This window comes from Aotus nancymaae, unplaced genomic scaffold (assembly GCF_030222135.1).
Source record: "Aotus nancymaae isolate 86718 unplaced genomic scaffold, 86718_ANA_hifiasm-v0.15.2.pri h1tg000049l, whole genome shotgun sequence".
Taxonomy (NCBI): Eukaryota; Metazoa; Chordata; class Mammalia; order Primates; family Aotidae; genus Aotus; species Aotus nancymaae.
Genome location: NW_026988463.1, coordinates 18742920 through 18766897, shown reverse-complemented (window position 1 = coordinate 18766897; position 23978 = coordinate 18742920). Strand labels below are relative to the sequence as shown.

Sequence of the window (23978 nt, the reverse complement as noted above, 5' to 3'; positions counted from 1 at the left end):
AATGGGTCTCCAGCTTACCCACACTTCTGTCTAACTTGGTTCCAAATTGGGGGCTCCAACAACCCCCTCCTCAGGTTCAATAATTTTTTACAACAGCTCATAGAACTCAGGAAAATGCTTTACTAAATGGTGGGGCTAAGACTGGAGCCTATATGTGCCTGCCGTACCGCTTCGCACGGGCTCTCTGAACTGGTTCTTAAATAGCCATGGAGAAACAGCAGGAAGAAAGAAAGGAAGCAGGACTGAGTGCCCCCCGAGAAAGGGCCACCCACATGTCAAGCCTCCAGCAAGAGGAAGGCACTGGAGAATTTACACATCTCAGCATACCCCAAATTCAGGAAACAGCTTTCCTTCCTCCCTCTATTTGAAGATGAATGTGAATATAAAAAGCAAAGATGATTTACTGTCCTCTTGGGACTTGCTGGCCTCCGAAATTACTGACACAGAAATCTACGCTTCTATAAGACAAAATAAAAGGATTTTTTTTCTATCAAGAGGGCATGGCAGCAAATTTTCCACAGCGCCACCATTTAATTATAATCTTTAGTACGAAATGCAGTTTCTTGTGCCATTCTGAAGGCATGAGCGTTTTCAGTTCCACTATCAGCCTCAGCACAAATAGATCATCATACAGCTGGAGCTTGTCCTCAGACGACATGGTGACACTTTTGTTTTCACCTCTGTTTTTGGTCATAAGATACCTTTCATCAACATGAACATATCATAGGCTCCCCGCCCCCCACCTTTTTTTTTTGTTTGTTTCAAGGAAAAAACTTAGCTGAAAAGACATTTCACCCAAAACAACCTTTTGTTTTCTTTTCAAAAACGCAATCTTTGTTTCATTGATGGTCTCAGTTTTAATGAAGTCTTTCATAAGCCTTCTCCCCTGGGACATGAGACCAGAAAGGCAGTGGTGCACGTTTGTTCTTCGTGCTCACTTAGTTATTTTTGCAAATGAATCGGACCAATTCTCAGGGCCATTCTTTTTGACCAAAATAAAAATCTAAACTTTTCCTCTTCTCAATACGCTAGCAAATAATTTCATTGCCTCAGATTGGCTGGCTGAGTCATGACTATATACTACAAAAGAGGATGGTGCTGGCTTCATAAACGGGACTAAAGCCAACGGGAGATATGACTTCATCCACCCTTGTTGAAAGGTAAAGACAAAAACAACCTCATCACATTTCAATTAGAGTATGTGGCAGATTTTTTTCTTTTTTCTTTTTTTTTTTTTTTTTTTGAGACACAGTCTCACTCTGTCACCCAGGCTGGAGTGCAGTGGCACCATCTCGGCTCACTGCAACCTTCGCTTCCTAGGTTTCAGTAATTCTCCTGCCTCAGCCTCCCAAGTAGCTGGGATTACAGGTGTCCCCACCAAGGCTGACTAATTTTTTTGTATTATTAGTAAAGATGGAGTTTTGCCATGTGTGCCAGGATGGTCTCGAACTCTTGACTTCGGATAATTCGCTGTCCTGGCCTCCCAAAGTGCTGGGATTACAGGTATGAGCCACCACACCTGGCCATCAGATTGTATTATTAATCCCCATTATTGCGCCTTTCCCTCTGAGAGAATTACCCCTTCCTACCCTTGGTCATACCCCTTGCAGTTCCTCCTTATAGGAGGTGTCAACTTCCCTGTAAGACTGACAGTGAACTTGGCCATATAACATGTAATGGCTGATGGAATGTGAGAAGTACTGTTTGCCATTGCATGCATGGTTCAGCCATTGAGCTTCCTCTGCCATGAGACTGTGGGAGGGGGCACTCCTTCATCCTAGGTCCTGGAATGAAAAGAGACGTGGAGCAAAGCTAACGCTGACGCACAGCCAGCAGTAGCACAGTGAGGAATAAGCCTGTGCTGTTATAAGGCACTGAGATTTGGGGGTTGTTTGTTACTGCAGCAGAACCCTCCCAAAGTCAGGGATAATCATGGGAGTTTGGGAGGGTAATTGGGGCAGGATCATGAAGGAGAACGTAGCAGTCAGGACTCTCATTTATGAGTATCAGAAACCTAACTCAAACTGGCCTAAACAAACAAACAAAGCAGAGGAGGTGTTTACTGACTCCCTTAACTAAAAAGGGATAGAGTTGGCTTTAGGCATGGCTGAATAGAGGCTCAAAACCACAGCACAGAAACTGAGATTCTTGGCCAGACACAGTGGCTCACACCTATAATCCCGGCATTTTGGGAGGCCGAGGCAGGTGGATCACTTGAGATCAGGAGTTTGAGACCAGCCTGGCCAACATGGTGAAACCCTGTCTCTACTGAAAATACAAAAAGTAGCTGGACATGGTGGCATGTGCCTGAAATCCCAGCTACTCAGGAGGCTGAAGGATGAGAATTGCTTGAACCTGAGAGGCAGAGGTTGCAGTGAGCCGAGATCATGCCAGTGCACTCCAGTCTGGGTGACAGAGAGTCTGTCTCAAAAAAAGAAAAAAGAAAAAAGAAGAAATTGAGATTCTCAGTTCTGCCGTTATCTCAGTCTCAGGTACAATCTCTTTAGGTGGCTGCCCTCAGTAGCTCCAGGCATAGAAAAGAGAAATTCGTTCCTGGTTGCTTCTTGGAGAGTCTTGGGATTATCTCTAATGGGACCAATTTGGAAAGTAACCATTGTGGTCAGCACTCACTGCTCTGCCTGGCCAGGCCTGGGCCAAGTACCCAGCCCAGAGCCAGATGTGGAGTCCACTCACTGAACTATGGGACTGAGATTGGGAGAGGAGTGATCTGCGGAACACAGACAGTTCTGTATCCAGAGAAGCAGGAAGCCAATCCAGGGCTGGAAAAAAACATAAATGTCCACCATAGAAAGCAAGAAAATAGAATTTTTTAAAAGTGGTATAAATATTCTTTAGTTTTGCGATTGTTTTTTCTTTTTTTTTTTAGAGACAGGGTCTGGCTGTCACCCAAGCTGGAATGCAGTGGCACAAACACAGCTCACTGAAACCTCAATGTCCCAAGCTCAAGCAAGCCGCCTGCCTCAGCCTCCCAAGTAGCTAATACTACAGACGTTTGCCACCCCACCCAGACAATTTTTAAACATTTTTTTGTGGAGATGGGGGTCTCACTACATTGCCTAGGCTGGTCTTGAACTCCTGGCCTCAAGCAATCCTCCCACCTCAGCCACTTGAGTAACTGGGATTACAGGGATGAGCCACCGTGCCCAGCTATTATTCATTCTTTGTTTGTTTGTTTTGAGACAGGGTCTTGCTCTGTTGCCCAGGCTGGAGTGCAGTGGCACTATCTCAGCTCACTGCAACATCTGCCTCCTAGAAGCAAGTGATCCTCCCACCTCAGCCTCCTGAGTAGCTGGGACTACAGGTGTGCACCACAATGCCCAGCTAATTTTTGCTTTTTTTTTTTTAAATTATTTAAGACCTTTATTAACACTTTGTTAATAAAGCTGTTTGTCAACAAACAGCTTGCAGTTTGTTGACTTTTTTGAAAAAATCAAGTTGTAAACTTTTATTACAAATTAAAAATGAAGTTCTTAAAAATCTCAACTTGACCAGATATGAAACAGTTTAAAAACCTTTAAAGGCGTATTGAGAAAAACCAGGCTTTTTTAAAAAACACGTTTGTTATTACCAAAAAGAGACATCTTTAGGTAAAAATAATAAAAACCCCATGCTGCATAGATAATGCAGATAGTTCTGTTTGTCTGGTCAACGGGCAAAAAGCAAGCACTTAAGGTTTTCGGCTCCAATCTTTTGTTCATTTCAGAAATTTCTTCTTGTTGGATGACTAAACCGGATGATGGTAGAGATGGTAAGCGGCATTTACTCAGCCCCGCCCTGCTCAGCCTCGGGAGCGGATGAATTCTCAGCTGGTGGAGCCGCTGCTTTTGTCTATTTGCCATCTTGTGGTTTAGAGTTTTCTGGGCATGTGCGTCGGTAATTGAAGTTGCGGTGGTACCGACGTTGAGGTGGCTGCTGACCTTGGGTCTCATCTCCTTGATTTTCTTTATCCTCTTCATTGCCGTCTCTCTAGGCTGTCTTTGGCTAGGACGGCCCCTGAGGAATCGTGGTCTATATCCCCGATACATATTCTGCGCCACTGGTCTACCTTGTTCTCCTGCACCCTGGTTGTCAGCACCCTCCATCACTTCTCCCTGCACAGGAGGGTTGGAATATTGTGGTCGACGCCCTTAGGGTCTCCGCATGTAGTAAGGTGGGAACCTTCACCTGCGGTAGGGCCGGCGTTGTTGGGCCTGGCATTCGGGAACACTCTCTGATCCCTCGTTCTTTTCCCCACTCTCACTATTCTGGTAATTTTGCTGGTAATTGCGTGGAGGACCCCTACGACGTAGATAGTGTCTGTAATGGTTACGGTCTGCTGCATATTTATGCCTTGAACTGGAATGCCACCAGGACCTGTAACATTTGCTGCCTCTGCACCCTTTTCTCCTTCAACAACATCAAACTCCACAGTCTCTCCATCTCCTACACTGCAAAAGTACTTCCTGGGGTTATTCTTTATGGCAGTCTGGTGTACAGATACGTCTTCCTTGGTGTCATTCCTGTTGATGAAACCATATCCGTTCCTTACATTGAACCACTTTATTGTTCCCAAAACCTTCATTGCGATGATTTTCTTGTCCCCGCGGGCAGGCGCCACCGATGTGAGGCTACCCGGGCCACTGCTGCCTGCACCGCTGCCCGTAGTGCCAGACTTGGTGTCAGCGGCGTGAGGGCGGGGGCAGCGGGCGGCTGCTGTGTCTCGGCCTCACTGCTCATGGTTGCAATGATGGTGGCTGGGGCCAGCTGCGGCAGCTACGGCTCCTCCCAGAATGTGATGGTAACTAGGCCGGCCATGGTGGTGGGGCTGCTCAGGGCTCTCTGGGGTCCGCTCTCCGCTCCCGCTACCAATCAAACTCTTTTTTGTTTGTTTGTTTAAATAGTGACAGGGTTTCACCATGGTACTCAGGCTATTGTTTTTCATTCTTAAAGTAATTCTGTAGAAAATACTAAAGCCATAGAAAATTAGGAAAAAAATAAAAGTCAGCCATGTTTCTACCATTTGGAGTGAAACATCTTTTTCAAAGACTTCTTAGGTCTAGAGTTATTTATTCCATGATTATCCCTGACTTTTAATATTTCCTGTCACTGTATAATTTATTTAATATATTTTACACATTATAAATCTTATTTTATCAACCTAAGAGTATTTTTAAGGGTTATCAATGTCTCTGGCTACATAAAATGTAGCTATAAAAAAAGTTCTGAGTTGGGCATGATGACACATTCTTGTAATCCCAGCTACTTGGGAGGCTGAGGCAGGAAGATCGCTTGAGCCCAGGAGTTTAAGGTTGCAGTGTGTTATGATCATACCTGTGAATAGCTGCTGCACTGTAGACTGAGAAAAACGCAAAATCCCATCTCTAAAAAAAAAAATAAAAGGCCAGGTGCAGTGGCTCATGCCTGTAATCCCAGTACTTTGGGATGCTGAGGCAGACAAATCACCTGAGGTCAGGAGTTCGAGACCAGCCTGGCCAACATGGTGAAACCCCATCTCTATTAAAAATACAAAAATTAGTCAGGTGTGGTGGCACGTGCCTGGAATCCCAGCTACTCAGGAGGCAGAGGTAGGAGAATTGCTTGAACCCAGGAGAAGGAGGTTGCAGTGAGCCAAGATGGCACCACTGTACTCCAGCCTGGGCAACAGAGTGAGATTCCGCTCAAAATAAAATAAAATAATAAACTATTCATGAGAACTGCCCACCTCAAACGCCACATGCCTCAGAAGCTCATTTCAGCTGAGGTCTCAGCAGAGATCTGGGATCTGGCCCAAGCTCTGGAATTCCCTATGGATTGATGATTTTATTAAATGTACCTTTTAGTCCTCTGGTCAAAAAGAAAACTTAAGTATTTTTCTTTTAAAAAAGGAAATACATGTTCTTTGTATGAAATGTGGAAACAGCATGAATGGAAATAAATTTCAGATCAAATACAGATTTCAACAAAAAACGAAATTATTTTTAAAAATCATGAAAAAGAAATAGGCAGCTGAGAAGGGGTGGTGAGAGTGCAGAGCATGCCAAATTATGGAGGGACCCGGAGGAGAAGTGCCCAACATTTATGTGACAAGCAACCGGCAGCCACCCATGACAAATGTTCCCAACCTACCAGCTGTGATTTGACAATATAATGACATCGAGCACTGATGGCAGCTGGGCTTTAGAATTTGTCTTATCAAGAACATTAAAGCAAGACCCAAACTCATATCTCCAATGGCTTCCCAGGCTGGCATGTAGGATTATTAGAGGCAATAAATGCTAGCAAACATAACATATGGAGGAATCACATCTTACACGGGCTGCATTCTAAAATCAAGACATAAATGCAAATTACATTTCATCAAAATTTCCCCTTAAAATCCCTTAAATTACCCGTACAAAGACATGGCATCTTTCTTTCCTTTTTTTTTTTGTAGTTGTTGTTGAGATGAAGTCTCACTCTGTCATCCAGGCTGGAGTGCAGAGGCATGATTTCAGTGTCTCACTGCAATCTCTGCCTCCCCAGAGGCAGGAGTTCAAGCAATTCTTCTGCCTCAGCCTCCCAAGTAGCTGGGACTATAGACACCCACCACCACACCCAGCTAATTTAGTAGAGACAGGTTTCAATATGTTCCCAGACTGGTCTCGAACTCCTGACCTCAGGTGATCCGCCATTTCACCCTCCCAAAGTGCTGGGATTCTAGGCATGGCCACCATGCCCTGGACATGGCGTCTTTCAAGCTGTCTCACACAGCCAGGTTTCTCCCAGCCTCAATACTGATCACTTTAAGGACCAGGCGACAGAAGGGGCAGTAGAGCAGAGTAATTAGCCATGCTCTTAGTGCATAGACTCTGTAGCCAGGCTGCCTGTGTTCAAATCCTGCCTCCTCTGTATACTGGCTTGAGATGCTGGGCAAAGACTTAATTTCACTCTGCCTCAGTTCTTTCTTAGAAATATGCCTGTGGGCCAGGTGTGGTGGTTCATGCCTGTAATCCCAGCACCTTGAGAGGCTGAGATGGGAGGATCACCTGAGGTCAGGAGTTGGAGACCAGTCTGGCTCACATAGTGAAACCCTGTCTCTACTAAAAATACAAAAATTAGCCAGGCATGGTGGTGGTGTCTATAGTTCCAGCTACTTGGAGAGGCAGGAGAATCGCTTGAAGTGGAGAGGCAGAGATTGCAGTGAGCCAAGATCATGCCATGGCACTCTAGCCTGGATGACAGAGTGAGACTCCATCTCAAAACAACAAACCTCTGCCCAGAAAAGCTAGTGTCTACCAAATATCCACATGTTCCTTTACATATCCCTGCCTCCCCTGCAGTTGGTTTGAGGCCATGCTCTGTGAAGAGAAGTGAGAAGGTTAAGAGCTCAGGGAACTCCTACATTCTTTTCTTCCTTTGCATCAATGACCTCAGAGGTAAGAGGATTATCCAACCTACAACAGTCTTTTCATGAGCAAGACATAAGCTGTTATTGGGTTAAGCTGCTGCTATTTTAGTATTGTTTATAACTCCAACCTAGCCTAGCCTAGCCTAATACAATGGGGATACTACGATTTTCTACATTGTAGGGTTGCCATGTGAGTTAAATTAGATATTTGTGAAGTGCCCAGGTTAATACCCAAGTAAACATATGTAAATGTTTGGTAGGGTAGGTAGATAGGTAGGTAAATATATAAATACACAGACAGAAGGAAGTAGTTGGCTTATGAGCTGCTGATGTTATGAGGGGCATACAAAATCGGAAACAACTGAGGAAAGAGTGAGTGGTGTCGTATTTTACGCATCACCTCTAGAGTAAAATGGCAGAAACTGCTTGCATTTTAAAAAGTCTTATCCCTTTCCCTTTCTTCCCTCTCTGTTTCTCTCTTCTTCCCAAGAGCATATCATTGAATTAGCATAAATTAAGTACACATACACTTCAATCCAACTATGCACAGTATGCCTGTCCATGAAAACAGGAACCATGTTTGTTTCCACGAATCCATGTCTCCATCAGCCAGCTTCAATTATACTCTTCTCCATGTCAGTTAATGGTAGTTCCCCTCCCTCTGTCCATAGAATATGTAATTTCATATATAAATATTTTGGCATGTTTCTCTAAAAAGTGATAACTTTTTTTTTTTTTTTTTTTTTAAATAAAGATGGGGTTTCTCCATGATGGGCCAGGCTGATCTTGAACTCCTAACCTCAGGTGATCCACCCACCTCGGCCTCCCAAAGTGCTAGGATTATAGGCGTGAGCCACTGCGCCCAGCCAAAAGTAATAATGTTTAAGCATGACTATGAAATCTGCAATCTCATTATCATACCTTAAATAATAATTCCTTATTTCATCAACTATTAAGTGTTGAAATTTTTAGTTGTCTCCAATTTTTTATGTCGTTTCTTTCAGTCGGGATCCAACTAAGAGCCACACGTTGGAATCTTCAAAATCAAATTTTTCTTGATTCTAAGATGGACTGCACTATCCTCATTTTAGTGTTTCTGAGTTTGGTATGCTTCTTACTTTCAATGTGAACACCTAATGTAGGGTTTCTTTCTCTTCCTGAAAATTGGTTGTTAAAGCGTTAACATACTTCAGAAAATATGGTAATTTATGATTTAAAAATGTAAGACATTCTTTAAAAAGGAAACAATGCTTTCACTTGTACCTATGATCCCCTGTGCCCAGTCTAGACCTTTTACTAGATTGGCTTTGCCAGTCTTCAACCCTGATTTTACCAACCATCTGTTCTCTACCCCCTTTCCAGAGCTGTGGAGGGTTGCTGGAAACAATCACATAAGCAGGCTGTTTATATGCACCACAAATTCAGGCCAGCAGCTGGCCATCCCTATTTATCCCTCATTGATTCCCTGTAGGTTTCACCACAGCAGCTGCAGCAACCCCTTCCCCATCTCCATAAGCCTCTGCCTACCTCTCAGCAGATGCCTTCACACCTACATGAACATGAACATGAGTGACAGCACCCACCATGAACTTTCTCAGTGCTTCTCCCTCTACCTCAAATTTTCTCTCACTCTTAGCTCTGGTCTCAGAGGAATACTTAAGACATTTTTTCATATCTATAGACACATGGAGATACATAGAAAGGTATGTGAAAAGTTCACTAAAATGTCAACAATGGTTATATCTGGGAGGCCAGCTTTTAGGTGATCTGTGCCTTTTTCTTTTGATTTTTCTGTTTTGTTTGAATTTTTTCACTTAGCATGTATCCATTTTATTATACAAAACCTGGAATATTATTTTAAAATGTAAGTGATCTTCAGCAAAATGTAGGTGATCTCTAAGAGAAAGGGACTTTCAGTTTCTCCACATTCTCCATTACCTTTTGTGGTAGGCAGAATTTGGGTCCCAAAGATGTCTACATCAAAATTCCCAGAGCCTGGTTGGGCGTGGTGGCTCACACCTGTAATCCCAGCACTTTGGGAGGCCAAGGCAGGCAGATCACTTGAGCTCAGGAGTTTCAGATCAGCTGGGGCAACATGGCAAAACACTGTTTCAACGAACAATACAAAAACTAGCTGGGCGTGGTAGCATGCACCTGTGGTCTGAGCTACTCAGGAGGCTGAGGTGGGAGGATCACTTGAGTCCAGGAAATCAAGGCGGCAGTGAGCCATGATTGTGCCACTGCAGTTCAGCCTGGGCAACAGAGGGAGACCCTGTCACCCACTCACTGTACCCCCCCAACAAAAAATCCCAGAATCTGTGAACATGTTACCTGACAATGGCAAAAGAAACTTTGCAGATGCAATTAAGTCAAGGATCTTGCAATGGGTATATTAGCCTGAATTATCTAGGTGAACTAATGCAATCACAGGAGTCCTTAAAAGTGGAAGATGGAGGCAAAAGAGAGTCAGCGAGGCTGGGCACGGTGGCTCATGCCTGTAATCCCAGCACTTTAGGAGGCTGAGGCAGACAGATCACTTGAGGCCAGGAGTTTGAGTCTAGCCTGGCCAACATAATGAAAGCCTGTCTCTACTAAAAATATAAAAATTAGTCAGGAATTGTGGTGCATGCCTGTAATCCCAGCTACTTGGGAGGGTGAGGCAGGAGAATCACTTGAACATGGGAGGCAGAGGTTGCAGTGAGCTGAAATTTTGCAACTGTACTCCAGCCTGGGCGACAGAGTGAGACCCTATGACCCTATTCCCCCTGCCCCACCCCGGAAAAAAAAAAGAAAAGAGAGAGAGTCATAGAGATATGACTAAGAAAGAGGGTCAGAGAGATGCAACATTGTTGGCTTTGAAGATGAATGCAGGAGCCACTAGCCAAGGAATGCAGGCAGTTTCTAGAAGCTGGAAAAGGCAGGGAAACATTTTCCCTTAGAAACTCCAGAAAAGAATAAGGCTCTGCCAGCACCTTGATTTTAGTCCAGTGAAATCCAAGTCAAACATTGGACCTCCAGAATGGTATGGTAATAAATTTGTGTTGTTTTAAAGCTACCAGTCCTGGGGTGATTTGTGACAGCAGCAATAGAAAATAAACACACCCCTATTTCTCCCTGCTAATCATTTGAAATCAACATAGACTAAGTTGAAACAATGACTTGCTTTGCAAACACAGCTTCAAGACAAGTCACTGTTACACCTCCAACCACATGACTAAGGGTAAGCACCATTCTTTCAACTTCTGGAACCAACTCTGGGCTACCTCTCAGTTCAGCCCTTATCCCTCTTGACTTAATCCATACATTCAATATGGGGCTCTTGATTCGCAAACCAACATTTCTCTTCATATCATACTTCTAAGCTTTAGGCCAATGTTTCCAGCATGGATATCCTAGAAGCACCTCCATTTCAATGTACCCCAGACAGGAATCATCACTTTACCCTTGGGCTTGTTCTTCTGGCTGGGTCTCTTGGCTTCCATTATGGCCTCCCACATACCCAGAAGCAAATCTCACCTTTTCAGGCATACCCCCTTCTCTTCCCCTAACTTTATCCTGTGTCATCCATCCATTCTACCCATCCCATGTCCCCCTTTTTCCACTCCCACAGTCCTAACTCAATACCTAATGGCTGTAAACACAGTCTTGAAACTTGTAGTCCCGAAACTTGTAGTCCCGACTCCAGGCTCTCCCCAGTCTCACATGTCCCCTGCACTGTCTCAGGAATTATCTTTCCAAAACAGCTTAATCCCATTTTACCTCTGCGCAAAAGCCTCTGAATGATCTCTTGCTTATGGAATGATGCCCAAACTTATTTCTTTTACTGAAAACCATAATCCACCCCCTAACTGCCTTCTAGCTATAGCTGCCATCTCATGCCTACATCCTCACACGCTCTAGGAGCTAGCGATGCTGGTTTCCTGCGACTGGACCAAATCTTGTCTCTTCTCCCATCTTTGGGTCTTTGGCCTGGAATGTCACAATGTCCACCAGTGACCTTAAGCCACTATTCAGCATTTAGTAAGCCACATGTTACTATAGGTTGGGCTTGTTCACGATCCCATTTGTAGCTGTATCATTTCACTGCATCTTCACAACCACCACATTTACCAATAAAGAACTGGATGCTTAGAGACAGAAGTGCTGTGATGCTTTTCAAATATGTCCACACAGTCTTTGATACTCCTCCCTCCTTAAAGTAGAGCTTAGTTATTAAACCTCAAATGTGGCACTTGGTGACCTGCTTCTAATATAATGTGATGGAAATGGAGATTTTTGACTTACAAGACTAGGTCATAAAAGTCACCATGCTTCCTTCTTGTACCCAAATCTCTCACTCTGAAGGAGGCCAGTCACTATGTCATAAGGATACTCAAGCAGCCCATGGAAAGACCCAGATGGGGAAAATTTAAGGCCTCCAAACAACGAGCACCATGTTTGTGCACCATCTTAAAAGCAGAACCTCCAGCCCCAGTTGAGCCTTCAGATGACTGCACCCCCTGTGACATCTTAACTATAGTTTCATGGGAGACTCTGAACCACAACCACCCAGCTAAGCTGCTACCAAATTCCTGACCCAGAGAAATTAGAGGATAATAAATACTTATGGCTTTAAGCCACTGGGTTTTGGGGCAATTTGTTACATAGTAATAGATAGATAAACACTTGCCCAAGGTCATAGGATCAGTAAGCAATAGAGTTTTTTTTGTTTTTTTTGTTTTTGAGATGGAGTCCACTCTGTCATCCAGGCTGGAGTGCAGTGGTGCAATCTCAACTCATTGCAACCTCTGCCTCCTGGGTTCAAGCAATTCTCCTGCCTCAGCCTCCCAAGTAGCTGGGATTACAGATGCACGCCACCATGCCCAGCTAATTTTTGAATTTCTAGTAGAGACAGGGTTTTGCAGTGTTGGTCAGGCTAGTCTCAAACTCCTGACTTCAGGTGATCCACCTGCCTCAGCCTCCCAAAGCGCTGGGATTACAGGCGTGAGCCACCGCATCCAGACAGTGGTGATTTGAATACTGGTTTATCCATCCCAAAAGCTCAGGCTCTTAATTCAACACTGCCTGAAGTGCTACTGTAGTTTATATTTCACTTCCTTTAAAAAGCCTTGACAGAGTCTCCCCTCGAAAGTCATCTTCCTCCAATCTGTACCTTTAAGCCCTACTCAAAATGTCCATCCATAATACTCGTGCCCTAGTAATCACCTTATTTGCCCAAGACCTATTTCACTTCATGGTCGACTTCCCAGCTGTAGGCTCTCAGCTTTAGACCTACATCCTAGTGTTGTGAAGATGAAATGCATGGCATGTATCAAAGCAGTTAGTGAAGCAATGGCTCAGTTATACTATTTATTAGTTCCTGGACGCAGCACTTCATTCTGTCCTATGGATGGATAAGCTCCTGGCTATATATTAGAATTACCTATGAAGCTTAAAAAAAAAAAAGCAGAAAAAACAATGTCAATGCCCAGGCTATGCCTGAAGGTCATGAATTAATCGATCTGGATGCAGTTAGGTACCAATATTTTTCCAAAGGTCCCTGGGTGATTATTTATTTATTTATTGAGATGGAGTCTCACTCTGTCACCCAGGCTGGAGTGCAGTGGCACCACTGACACAAGAATGCTGGGAAGGGAAGAGCGTGGTCCCTTTAAATGATACGGAAGGGGGAAGGGAAGTGCTGTGTAGATGAGACAGTATCTACAGACCTAGGTGAGAACAGGTATTTCCTGCCCAAATGTTGCATTTCCCAAGACCCCCGTGGCTTGCCACGCCCCCATCCTGGGCCTATAAAAACCTGAGACCCTAGTGGGCAGACAAATAGGCAGCCAGACATTGAGAGGAGCACATCAGCGGAAAAAGATGCAAGCAGCAGCTCATTGAGAGGATGTTGAGAGGAGCACGTCGGCAGAAGAGCACGCCGATGGGCACCAGCACCTGCCAGGACAAGGCGGAGTTAGGCCAGGGCAGTTACTTGGAGTAGAGCTGAGAGAGGCCCCCGAACGGCCCAACTCCATGGGGAAAACCATCTCCTTTCTGGCTCTTTCATGGGCTGTGAGAGCTACTTCCACTCAATAAAACTTTGTACTCATTCTTGAAGCCCATGTGTGATCTGATTCTTCTGGTACATGAAAGCAAGAACCCAGAACCCGGGATACGGAAATCTCTGTCCTTGCGACAAGGTAGAGGGTCTAATTGAGCTGGTTAACACAAGCCACCTATAGATGGCAGACTAAGAGAGCCCCCTATAATATACCCCGACTGGTGCTTCAGCTGTAAACATTCATCTCTAGACACTGCAGTGGGGTCAGAGCCTCACAGCCTGCCTGTCTCTATGCTCCCCTAGAGGTTTGAGCACCGTCCACTGAAGAAGCCAGGCACTGCCCTTGTTGCACTGCCCCGTGCAAGAGGGGCAAGGGAACTTTCCCTGTTTCACCATCTCGGCCCGCTGCAACCCCGCCTCCCGGGTTCAAGTGATTCTCCTGCCTCAGCGTCCAGAGTAGCTGGGATTACAGGCACATGCCACCGCACCTGGCTAATTTTTGTATTTTTAGTGGAGATGGGGTTTTACTGCTTTGGCCAGGCTGGTCTTGAACTCCTGACCTCAAGTGATCTGGCTACCTCAGCCTCCCAGAGTGTTGAGTAAAGTTAAAGTTTTGAAACTACTGAACTAAATCAGAGGTTCTCAACCAGAGGCAATTTGCCTCACTCTCCTTGGAGACATACTTCAGTGTCTGGAGATATTCCTGATCGTCACAACTGTAGGAGGGTGCTACTGGCATCTAGTAGGTGGAGGCCAGAGATGCTGCAAAACATCCTACAGTGCACAGGTCAGCTCCTTACAGCAAAGAATTATCCAGTCCTAAATGTCAGTGCTGAAGCTGAGACAACCTGGACTGGATATTATTTCCCGGCTCCCGCTCTTGTTCTCCTTAAGAACTTTGGTTCATACTTGCTTCTCTGACTATTCCTGCTTGAAACAAGAAGAATGTAGGGTTTCAGTTCTTGCCTTGGGCCAAATCTGGGCACCAACCAGCTTGGCCGCTGCCCCAGCTGGGCTGGCTCCAGGCCTACCAGGAAGGGCACGTGGACGGTCTCATGCTTCCCCACTTCCCTTTAATGCTTTGTTAACATTTGTATTACAACACTTGCTACAGAAACTACAGCAAGTTGTAAACACTTCGTCCTCACCCCAAGGGCCAGGGCAGTACTTTATTCATCTCTTTTTTTTACACAGCGCCAAGCTCTGTGCAGTTGAACTGAGTAGGTGTTCAAGAGATAGTCATTAAATCAAATAGATGAATATCACTTTAATTTTTATCATGCATCTAGGCATCTCGTTGAAAGGTCGTGGATGTAGAGGATACAAATGCCAGTTAAAGTAACAGCTCTTGTGTTTCTCTTCCTGTGGAGTGCAGCTGAAATGACCGCTACTGCCTTACAGTATATTTATATGAGCTGCCTGTGAATGTCAGCAGCCATTTAAAATTAAGATATTTGTGTAATAAATGAATCCTAGAGGATTCTTATTAGAGAAGTTTTCTTATTTTTAAGATTATTTTTCATAGGTTATTACACATGGAAAAATGTTTTATTTTCAAGGCAAAGCAGCAACTTGGAGAATGATACTAAAAGAAAATACATGCAAATCAATAAATTTGGGGCTGTACATTTCATAGCAGATAAAATCAGCCACAGGTTCGAAAGCTAAATAAGAAACAAGGTTTTCTGACGTTGCTGTCCTTTCAATGTGCAGTCTCAGATTTAAAAAAAAAACTGGTAGTATATGGAGTTTTTTTAATTCTCAAAATTGCAAAAGTTAGCCAGGGGTCTATTCATCTTACCATTCTCAAAGAGGGCAGATTTAAGCAAAATATGTGACAAGTGAGAGCTGAGAGTCTAAATTATTTTTTTTTGAGACAGAGTCTCGCTCTGTCCCCCAGGCTGGAGTGCAGTGGCAAAATCTCGGCTCACTACAATCTCCACCTCTCAGGTTCAAGCGACTCTCCTGCCTCACCCTCTCAAGTAGCTGGGATTACAGCCACGTGCTACCACACCTAGCTAATTTTTGATATTTTTAATAGAGACAGGGTTTCGTCATGTTGGCCAGGCTGGTCTCAAACTTCTGACCTCGGGCCAGGCGCGGTGGCTCACGCCTGTAATCCCAGCACTTTGGGAGGCCGAGGCGTGTGGATCACGAGGTCAAGAGATCGAGACCATCCTGGTCAACATGGTGAAACCCCGTCTCTACTAAAAATACAAAAAATTAGCTGGGCATGGTGGTGCGTGCCTGTAATCCCAGCTACTCAGGAGGCTGAGGCAGGAGAATTGCCTGAACCCAGGAGGTGGAGGTTGCAGTGAGCCGAGATCGCGCCATTGCACTCCAGCCTGGGTAACGGTCGCGAAACTCCGTCTCAAAAAAAAAAAAAAAAAAAAAAAAAACTTCTGACCTCAAGTGATCCACCCACCTTGCCCACCCAAAATGCTGGGATTATAGGCATAAGCCATTGCGCCTGGCCAGATATAAACTAATTTTATATAGTGAAATAACTAAGAGATCTGGAAAGCTGCACTGTAGACTGAACTGATTACCTCAATGTGGGGAGGAAACCCACATTAGAATGGTCAAAGAGTTTTAATTTTATCTGTCATGTTCTAATATTATAGATGGAGAATTGATGCAGACAACCTGTTATTTAAGCTTTCTTAGTATTTTCTAAGTGTTTAGAAAAGCTTAGTCATATTTCCTGAGACATAGTGACCTTCAGAGAGAGAGAAAAAAAATGAAGGGAATGGAGGGATAAATTACTTAGAATAAGATTGTTTTTTAAGTTTTCTGTTTTATTTCTGGAGTGCTTCTTGGATGAAGTTACTGGCATGATTAGGATAAGGTTAGCCTAGGCTAAGAATAAATAGAGACAAGAGTCACAAATATCATGGCCCAGAGTCCTGGATGGATCACATCAGTTAGTTCTCTTGGAGTGAAGAAAACTATCATTAACACAATCTTAAAAACTAGGAATAAATTATTCAAAGCCTTGTGCCATACTTACTGTTGCTCTAGCCACTCCTTCACAAATGGAATGGAGAAGAATTCTGTGAATGGCTCCCCTGCCCTCTTTGGATTTTGGCTGGTCATGATGCCATGTGTGTGTTTGACAAGAAAACAAAAAGCAAGAATTCAAGTCAGTTGTTGCTACTCTGCTTGCAAATTAACATGATTGAATTCTTAGGATCACTCAATAGTCAGACATGAACAACTTACTTGTATAACCACTCGGTCAGGAAATCACAGGCAATGAATTTGGTTCTTTTCCTCTAAAGAGAGAAGAGATCATTAAGTTGCAGTTGAGCCTTAAACCACATGGGTTTGAACTACACCGGTCTACTTGTAGGCTGCAAACACGGAACTGGGAAGGAAGAGGTGATTTATTCGGCTGGGAGCAGCAGCAGCATAGTTGCCTAACAGCCGAGCTCCCCTAACGAAGAAAATCCCTGCCTTTTTAAAGGCTTAAAACTCTGGAAATTACATGTGAAAGGGTCTTGATCCATGAGGCAGGCGTGGGGTATGTGACTTAGGTGGGGGGTTTGATCTTGTTTAGGCACAAACAGTGCCTTTTGGGAAGACTCCTCCATACCTTCCCTGCAATCTATAGGAGGGCGATTAAAGGTGGCGCCTGGTCTGCCAGCCTTTACTTCCCCTGTTGAAATGCAATGTAGAAGTCAAGGGGGAGGTGGTCTTAGATGCTTAAGGGCGATTAAGGGTCTCCTTCCTCATACATGACTTTTTTCATTAAAACTTGATACCAAGTGTGCCTGCCTCTCCTGCCCCGTCTACATCTTCCACCTCTGCCACCCCTGAGACAGCAAAACCAATCCTTCCTCTTCCTCCTCCTTCTTGGCCTACTAAGCCTGAAGATGAGGAAGAAGACCTTTATGATGATCCACTTCCACTTAATGACTAGTAAATGTATTTTCTCTTTTTTATGGTTTTCTTAATAAATTTTCTTTCACTAACTTGCTTATAAGAATACAGTATATAATACATATACAAAATTTGTGTTTCTGGTAAGGCATCCAGTCAACAGTAGGCTATTAGCAGTTAAGTTTTGGGAAAGTCAAAAGTTCTTTGTGGATTTTCTTGCTTTCTTTTTGTGACAGAGCCTCATTCTATTGTCCAGGGTGGAGTGCAGTGGCGTGATCTAGTCTCACTGCAGAAGCCTCCCAGGCTCAAGTGATCCTCCCACCTCAGCCTCCGCAGTACCTGGGACTACAGGCACACACCACCACACACCTGGCAAATTTTTTGGTTTTTTTTTTGTAGAGATGGGGTTTCATCATGTTCCCCAGGTTGGTCTTGAACTCCTAAGCTCAAGCAATCTGCCCTGCCTCGGCCTCCCAAAGTGCTGGGATTACAGGCGTGAGCCACTGTGCGAGGCCAAAGTTGTAAGTGGAGTTTTGACTGCACAGGCTTTGGCATCGTATTGTTTAGGAGTCAACTGTATATTCTCACTTTGCCCACATGTCTGAGTAGGACAAAGGAAAGGAGGTTAATTGATTGCTTGTGTTAGATGAAATATGCATGAATCCTTTATGAGATTTATAAGAACATCAACAAACAGTAACTTGGGCAAAGAATTCTAAAGACATTTCTTTAGTCCTTTAGCACATTTTCTGAGGTCAGGTACTAATAAAAGCCAGTGCTCACATCAGGGCTTATTACATACTTTTGGAATCGAAGGATTTTGTTATTTAAATTTAGACTGTGCTTCTCTTTTATGAGTAATTGTATATATATTGCTTTACCCCAAATCTACTCAAATCCTGCAAACAGCAGTCCTTCTGGTCTGAGTGCCACCTTCCAATGAGACGCCCATACACAGGTGCCACCAGCAGTGAGGCTGACCCTGCTAGCTCTCCACCCAAGATCACTCTCCACTTCAACCTTATTAATAGAAACCTGATTCCTTCCAAATGGCAATCAGCTCAGCCAAAAATCTACATCTCCCAGGCTCCATGTAGTAAGGGACAGCTATATCACACAGTTCTGCCTGATGAGATGGAAACAGGGACCTCTGAGAAAATTATGCTTTCCTGATTTCTGCTGCCCCTTCTTCCTTGAAATTTCCTTTCACGTATTCCAGGCTGAATGAAACACAGATGTGGGGCTGGAAATCCAGCAGCCCCTTTTAGCCATGAGGGCCAAAGCCTTGTGCTGAGGATGGTGAAGCAGGGGATAGAAAGAGCCTGTGTCTTTGCTGACTTCCTTAGCCATTGCACCAGCTTGGGCCTGCTACTCTAGACATCTAATTGCACCAGCTTGGGCCTGCTACTCTAGACATCTAAATGTGTAAGGAGGAAGAAACTTCATTGGTTTTATTACCACTGTTCTTGAGTTTTCAATACAGGCAACTGGATCCATCTCCTAAGGGATAGATACTTAGTAAGCTACAAGGAAAAAGACATCCTAGAGTAATGGGGAGAAGACATGCTGAGCCTGCCAATGGGGCAGAGCGCCAGATAGCCTGTCTTCGATTTCCATTTAAAGTTTCTTCTTGTAACCCAAAGAATACCAGTCAACTAACTTCTTTTAGAGAATTGTTATGGAAATCGGGTGATAAAATCTCTGTCTCCTTTTAAAATAGCAGGAGCTAAGAACTAAGTCAGGCTAGAGGTGTGGAGAGATCCTTCCCAATAAGAAAGATGCTACAAAGTGTCCTGGAAATCCTCTTTGCCCCTCCAGATCCACCCTTCCTCCCCTGCTCTGTGCCTCAGGAAGCTGCTTTTCATAGTTCACATCAATCAGGCTCCTGTACCCTCCAGATGGGTCCATCCTATGGGAGGTACTAGAATGAGATCAGAGAGATGGGGGAGGGAAAGACAGAGAGTTAGGGGCTGAACTGTATCATCCCAAAATTCATATGGTGAAGTATAAGCCCTTCAGAATGTGACCTTATTGGAAATGTCAGAGGCGTGTGAACTAGAGCAACTCCATCTTGAATAGGGACTGGATAAAATGAGGCTGAGACCTACTGGGCTGCATTCCCAGACGGTTAAGGCATTCTAAGTCACAGGATGAGATAGGAAGTCAGCACAAGATACGGGTCATAAAGACCTTGTAGATAAAACAGGTTGCAGTAAAGAAGCTGGCCAAAAACAAGAGGGCAATGAGTGACCTCTGAGCGTCCTCACTACTATAATCCCACTGGCACCATGACAGTTTACAAATGCCATGGCAATGTCAGGAAGTTACCCTGTATAGTCTAAAAAGGAGCAGCATAAATAATCCACCCCTTGTTTAGCATATACTCAAGGAATAACCATAAAAATGGGCAACCAGCAGCCCTCGGGGCTGCTCTATGAAGTAGCCATTCTTTTATTCTTTACTTTCTTAAGAAACTCGCTTTCACTTCACAGACTCGCCCTGAATTCTTTCTTGTGCAAGATCCAACAACTTGCTTGGGGTCTGGATTAGGCCTCTTTCCTGTAACTTATCCTCCACATGGGTCCAGCCAACAGGAGACACCAGCAGGAGATCAGAGCGATGGAGGAAGGAAAAGCAGAGTGTTAAGGGTTAAATTGTATCACCCCAAAATTCATATGTTGAAGTATAACTCCCAGGACCTCAGAATTTGACTGTGTTGGAAACAGGATTGTTGCAAATGTAATGCTTATTAAGCCTTGTCCCTCCCGAAAGACAAAGCAGCTCCACTAAGGTGAACAAATTTGGGGCTCTATTAGCAAGGAAGAAGGAAGATGCTGTTGGGCAGACCCCTGATGATTCTCTACTAGATCCTGGGTCCAGCTATGACTGAAGCCAAAATTCCCCAGACCTTTCAGGTACAAGAACCAGTATATTCTCTTTTGCACGTAAGCCAGTTTGCATTAGGCTATTATTTGCAACAGAGAGACTTTTAAGCACTATTTCTGTCTTCTCCAATCAGTTAACCATCATGTATCCTTCATGATGCCTCCAGGAAGCCTTTCTGAGCATTCTCATTGTCTTTTTAAAAAACTATCATTTTTTTAATTTTAGAGACAGAGCCTCTCCGTCACCTAGGCTGGAGTATAGTAGCATGATCTCTCTGCAGCCTCAAACTCCTGGGCTCAAGCGATCCTTCTGCCTTAGCCCCTTGAATAGCTGGGACTACAGACATGTGCCACCACAGCTGGCTAATATATTTTTAAAACTTTTTGTAGAGACGAGGTCCAGGCTGGTCTCAATCTCCTGGGCTCAAGCAATACTCCTGTCTCGGCCTTCCAAAGTGCTAGGATTACAGACATGGACCACTTTGCCCAGTCTCACCCTCTTCAGTGTAGGGTGGGCTCTACTCCAGTTTTCTGGTGCTTCTCTGTCATAGCACCTTAGACTGTCACATGGGTCTGCCATGTCTATCTTCCCTGCCGAATCATAAGCTCTGTGAGGACAGGCCACATGTCTTTTTTTCTTTATATCCAGTCCTTAATCGATGGCACTGAGGCCGGGTATGGTGGCTCACGCCTGTGATCCCAGCACCTTGGGAGGCCGGGGCAGGTGGATCACTTGAGGTCAGGAGTTTGAGATCAGCCTGGCCAACATGGTGAAACCCTGTCTCTACTAAAAACACAAAAAAAGCTAGGTATGGTGGCACGTACCTGTAATCTCAGCTACGCTACTCCAGAAGCTGAGACAGGAGAATCGCTTGAACATGGGAGGCGGAGGTTGCAATGAGCCGAGATCGCACCACTGCACTCCAGCCTAGGTGACGGAGTGAGATTTCATTTCAAAAAAATAAAACTAAAAAAAAATAGACTGCACTGCACAGAGCAGGTGAGCAGTTCCTGTTGGATAAATGAATGAATGAATTCACCATTCAACTCTCAAGCATCAAAGCTAGAAAAAAACTCATGTACACAGATTCTGCTATTTAAAAGTAGGGAGTGCTAATGTAATTCTGGACAATTTCTCTTTACTTTCTTCCCACAATATTTTACTATGAAAATGTTTTCATCTTTTTTTTCCTTTTTTCCTCTCTACTTTGAAATGGCCAACTCAGCTTTATAATTCAAGATAAGGTTGAAATGGTTGCTGTGAATTGATGTTTCACCAAAACGAAAAGCACTCCACTTTTTACTGAAAGCTTTACTGGAGTTTTTAGTAAACAAAATATCGTGGGGCCTGAGTTACTGGAGATTATCTGCAATCTTTTACCTCACTACTGAAACCCCTTTATGAAAAAATGGAAACACTGCTGGCTGGCGTAACAAAATGGAATGTACTAGACCATGTAATGGGGTCTTCCAGTCTGCCTTGTAAGAATAGGAATCCCTTCAAAAAGTCATCTTTAACCAAAATAAGAAAATACTTGTACAACAACGAAAATATGTAACTAGCATGAATTGCCGTATAATAATTTAAACAATCTGGCAATTGTGGGATGGCAGTGTCTCTCTCTTGCCCTACAAAGGATGCATTGTTCCCTTGGCATTTATCATGTCGTTTAGTGGTAAAGATTTCTTCTGCAAAGAGAATGCAGCTTGACTTTAATAAATAGACTTTAAAAATAGCCAAATGGTCTGATGTATGAAGGTCATGCACACAGATTTAATCACTTTTGATGCAAAGAAATAAAATGGAAGAGATTGTGTTTTCCTGCTGTTCTGGGCAAGCGTGGACGTGCTGTGCATACTCAGACAAGCGGAACAGTGGGGATATTGTTCAGCTGTTGTTTAGTTTAAAAATTATCTGCTGAGGAGCTGAAAGAGAGAAGGAAAAGCAAATGAAAAGTCGTGGTAGTGATGAAATAAGAGAGGAAGTAGGAGAGAGGGAAATTAAAGAGTGAGATTTAGACAGTGAGGGCACCCAGGGTTTATGTAATGTAGGCAAATACACTGAGTCCTTGATCGTTAAAGGGTGAAAATGCTCAAGTTTGGGAGAGCAGAGGGAACAGTTAAAGCAGCCTCCAACAAGGTTTTTTAAACATTATTTTAATCTATAGTTAAAAGGAAAAAGACTAGGTGTTAAGGGTTAAGGCATCATCATGTCCTCGTAAGTCTGCAACTTACTCTGAAATGCATCCCAAAAACCAAGATGAATGAATAGAGGGATGGATTGATGGGTTTGTGGATAGATATGTGATAAAACAAATGAAGCAAAATAGAAATTATAGAATCAAGGCAGTGGGTATGTGGGAATTCATTCCAAAATTCTCTCAGTTCATCTATCCGCTTAAATTTTTTTAAACAATAAAATTGGGGGAGAAGGGAAATGGGAAGAATTTATCATCATAAAAGACCCAGACCGCTAAAAGAGAAAATGCAGATTTTTTTTTTTTAAGACAGAGTCTCACTCTGTTGCCCAGGCTGGAGTGTAGTGGCACAGTCTCCGCTCACTGTAACCTCTACCTCCTGGGTTGAAGCAATTCTCATGCCTCAGCCTCCTGAGTAACTAAGATCACAGGCATGCACCACCATGGCCTGGCTCCTGCTTATGTTTTTAGTAGACATGGGTTTTTGCCATGTTGCCCAGGCTGGTCTCCAACTGCTGGCCTTCAAGTGATCGACCCACCTCTGCCTCCCAAAGTGCTGGGATTATAGAGGTGAGCCACAGCGCTCAGCCAAAAATGAAGAAATTAAGAGAGGTCCAATCCAGACAGTATTTTGTACCAATTTTTATACTGGATGCACGTAGAGGAGACACTGGAGGACCGAAGGCTGGAAGAGAAACAGCTAGCATTGGAAAGCAATTGAATCTGTGTCAGGTGACTCATATAATTCCACCCAGAAAAGTCAAAAGCACACGCTTTGAGTTCAGGGGACTGAAGTGTGGCTGGCTCTGGTACTGTGTTGGTTGAAACTCTGGGCTTGCAAGCAATAGAAATATGCTCAATTTACTTCATGTCTCAGTCCATTCAGGTGGCAGTAACAAAAATATCATAAACTGGGTGACTTATAAACAACAAACATTTGTTTCTCACTGTTCGGAATGATGGGGAAAATGAGAGTCTCTCCGGCTGGTAGCAGAGCTGGGTCTCAGGAAGAACTGTACTATTGCTCATGACCGTTCAGGGCCCAGGCGAGGCTACAGTCATCCAACAACGGTTCTGGTTCTGGTTCCGGTTCTGTGGAGCTCGGCTCCTTGGCCACGGCTGCTTTCATTGCTTGCTGCTGCTTTATCTGTTGTTGTCTCCTAACTAATTCTCTGTCCTCCTTTCTCTGCCTTTAAGGTTGTCTCTAGGTGTCCCGCTCTCCCTATGCTATGGTCTGCCTGTTCTCTCTGCAGTGTGACATCCCAGCTCCCCGGATGGAGACTCTGAAAGGACTCCCAAGAGAGACCATCCCTGCTGGGCAGACCATTTCACGGTCACTTGCCTTCTAAGAGTGGCTGCCCAAGGGCCTGCTCCATATTCCTGGTTGAATCACTTGTAGTCAGGGTGATGGGGACATGGAGAAAGTAGGGACAAAGAGCAGCAGCTAAGGACTGTGGATGTGGCATACACACAGAACATCACAGTCTCCTTCCCCACATAGTCTCCACAATACATTTCCAGATACCCAAGAATTCCCAGACATGATGAAACTAATCCATAATGCTGATCCTAGAAATAAGCAA

General features: G+C 44.1%; 1 protein-coding gene and 1 pseudogene across 2 annotated transcripts in view; both read right to left on the bottom strand.

The window, feature by feature from the left end:
• The window catches only part of IQCK (IQ motif containing K), a 145129-nt gene that overhangs the window by 78715 nt on the left and 42436 nt on the right, over positions 1-23978 (bottom strand). For both annotated transcript variants that reach the window (XM_012464676.3, XM_064362552.1), the window contains exons 5-6: positions 16653-16705; positions 16441-16518 (exon numbers count right to left, since the gene is read on the bottom strand). In XM_012464676.3, the coding sequence (XP_012320099.2) occupies positions 16441-16518; positions 16653-16705 (131 nt within the window). The remainder of the gene's footprint in view (positions 1-16440; positions 16519-16652; positions 16706-23978) is intronic.
• On the bottom strand, positions 3680-4737 carry LOC110568606 (Y-box-binding protein 1-like; annotated as a pseudogene).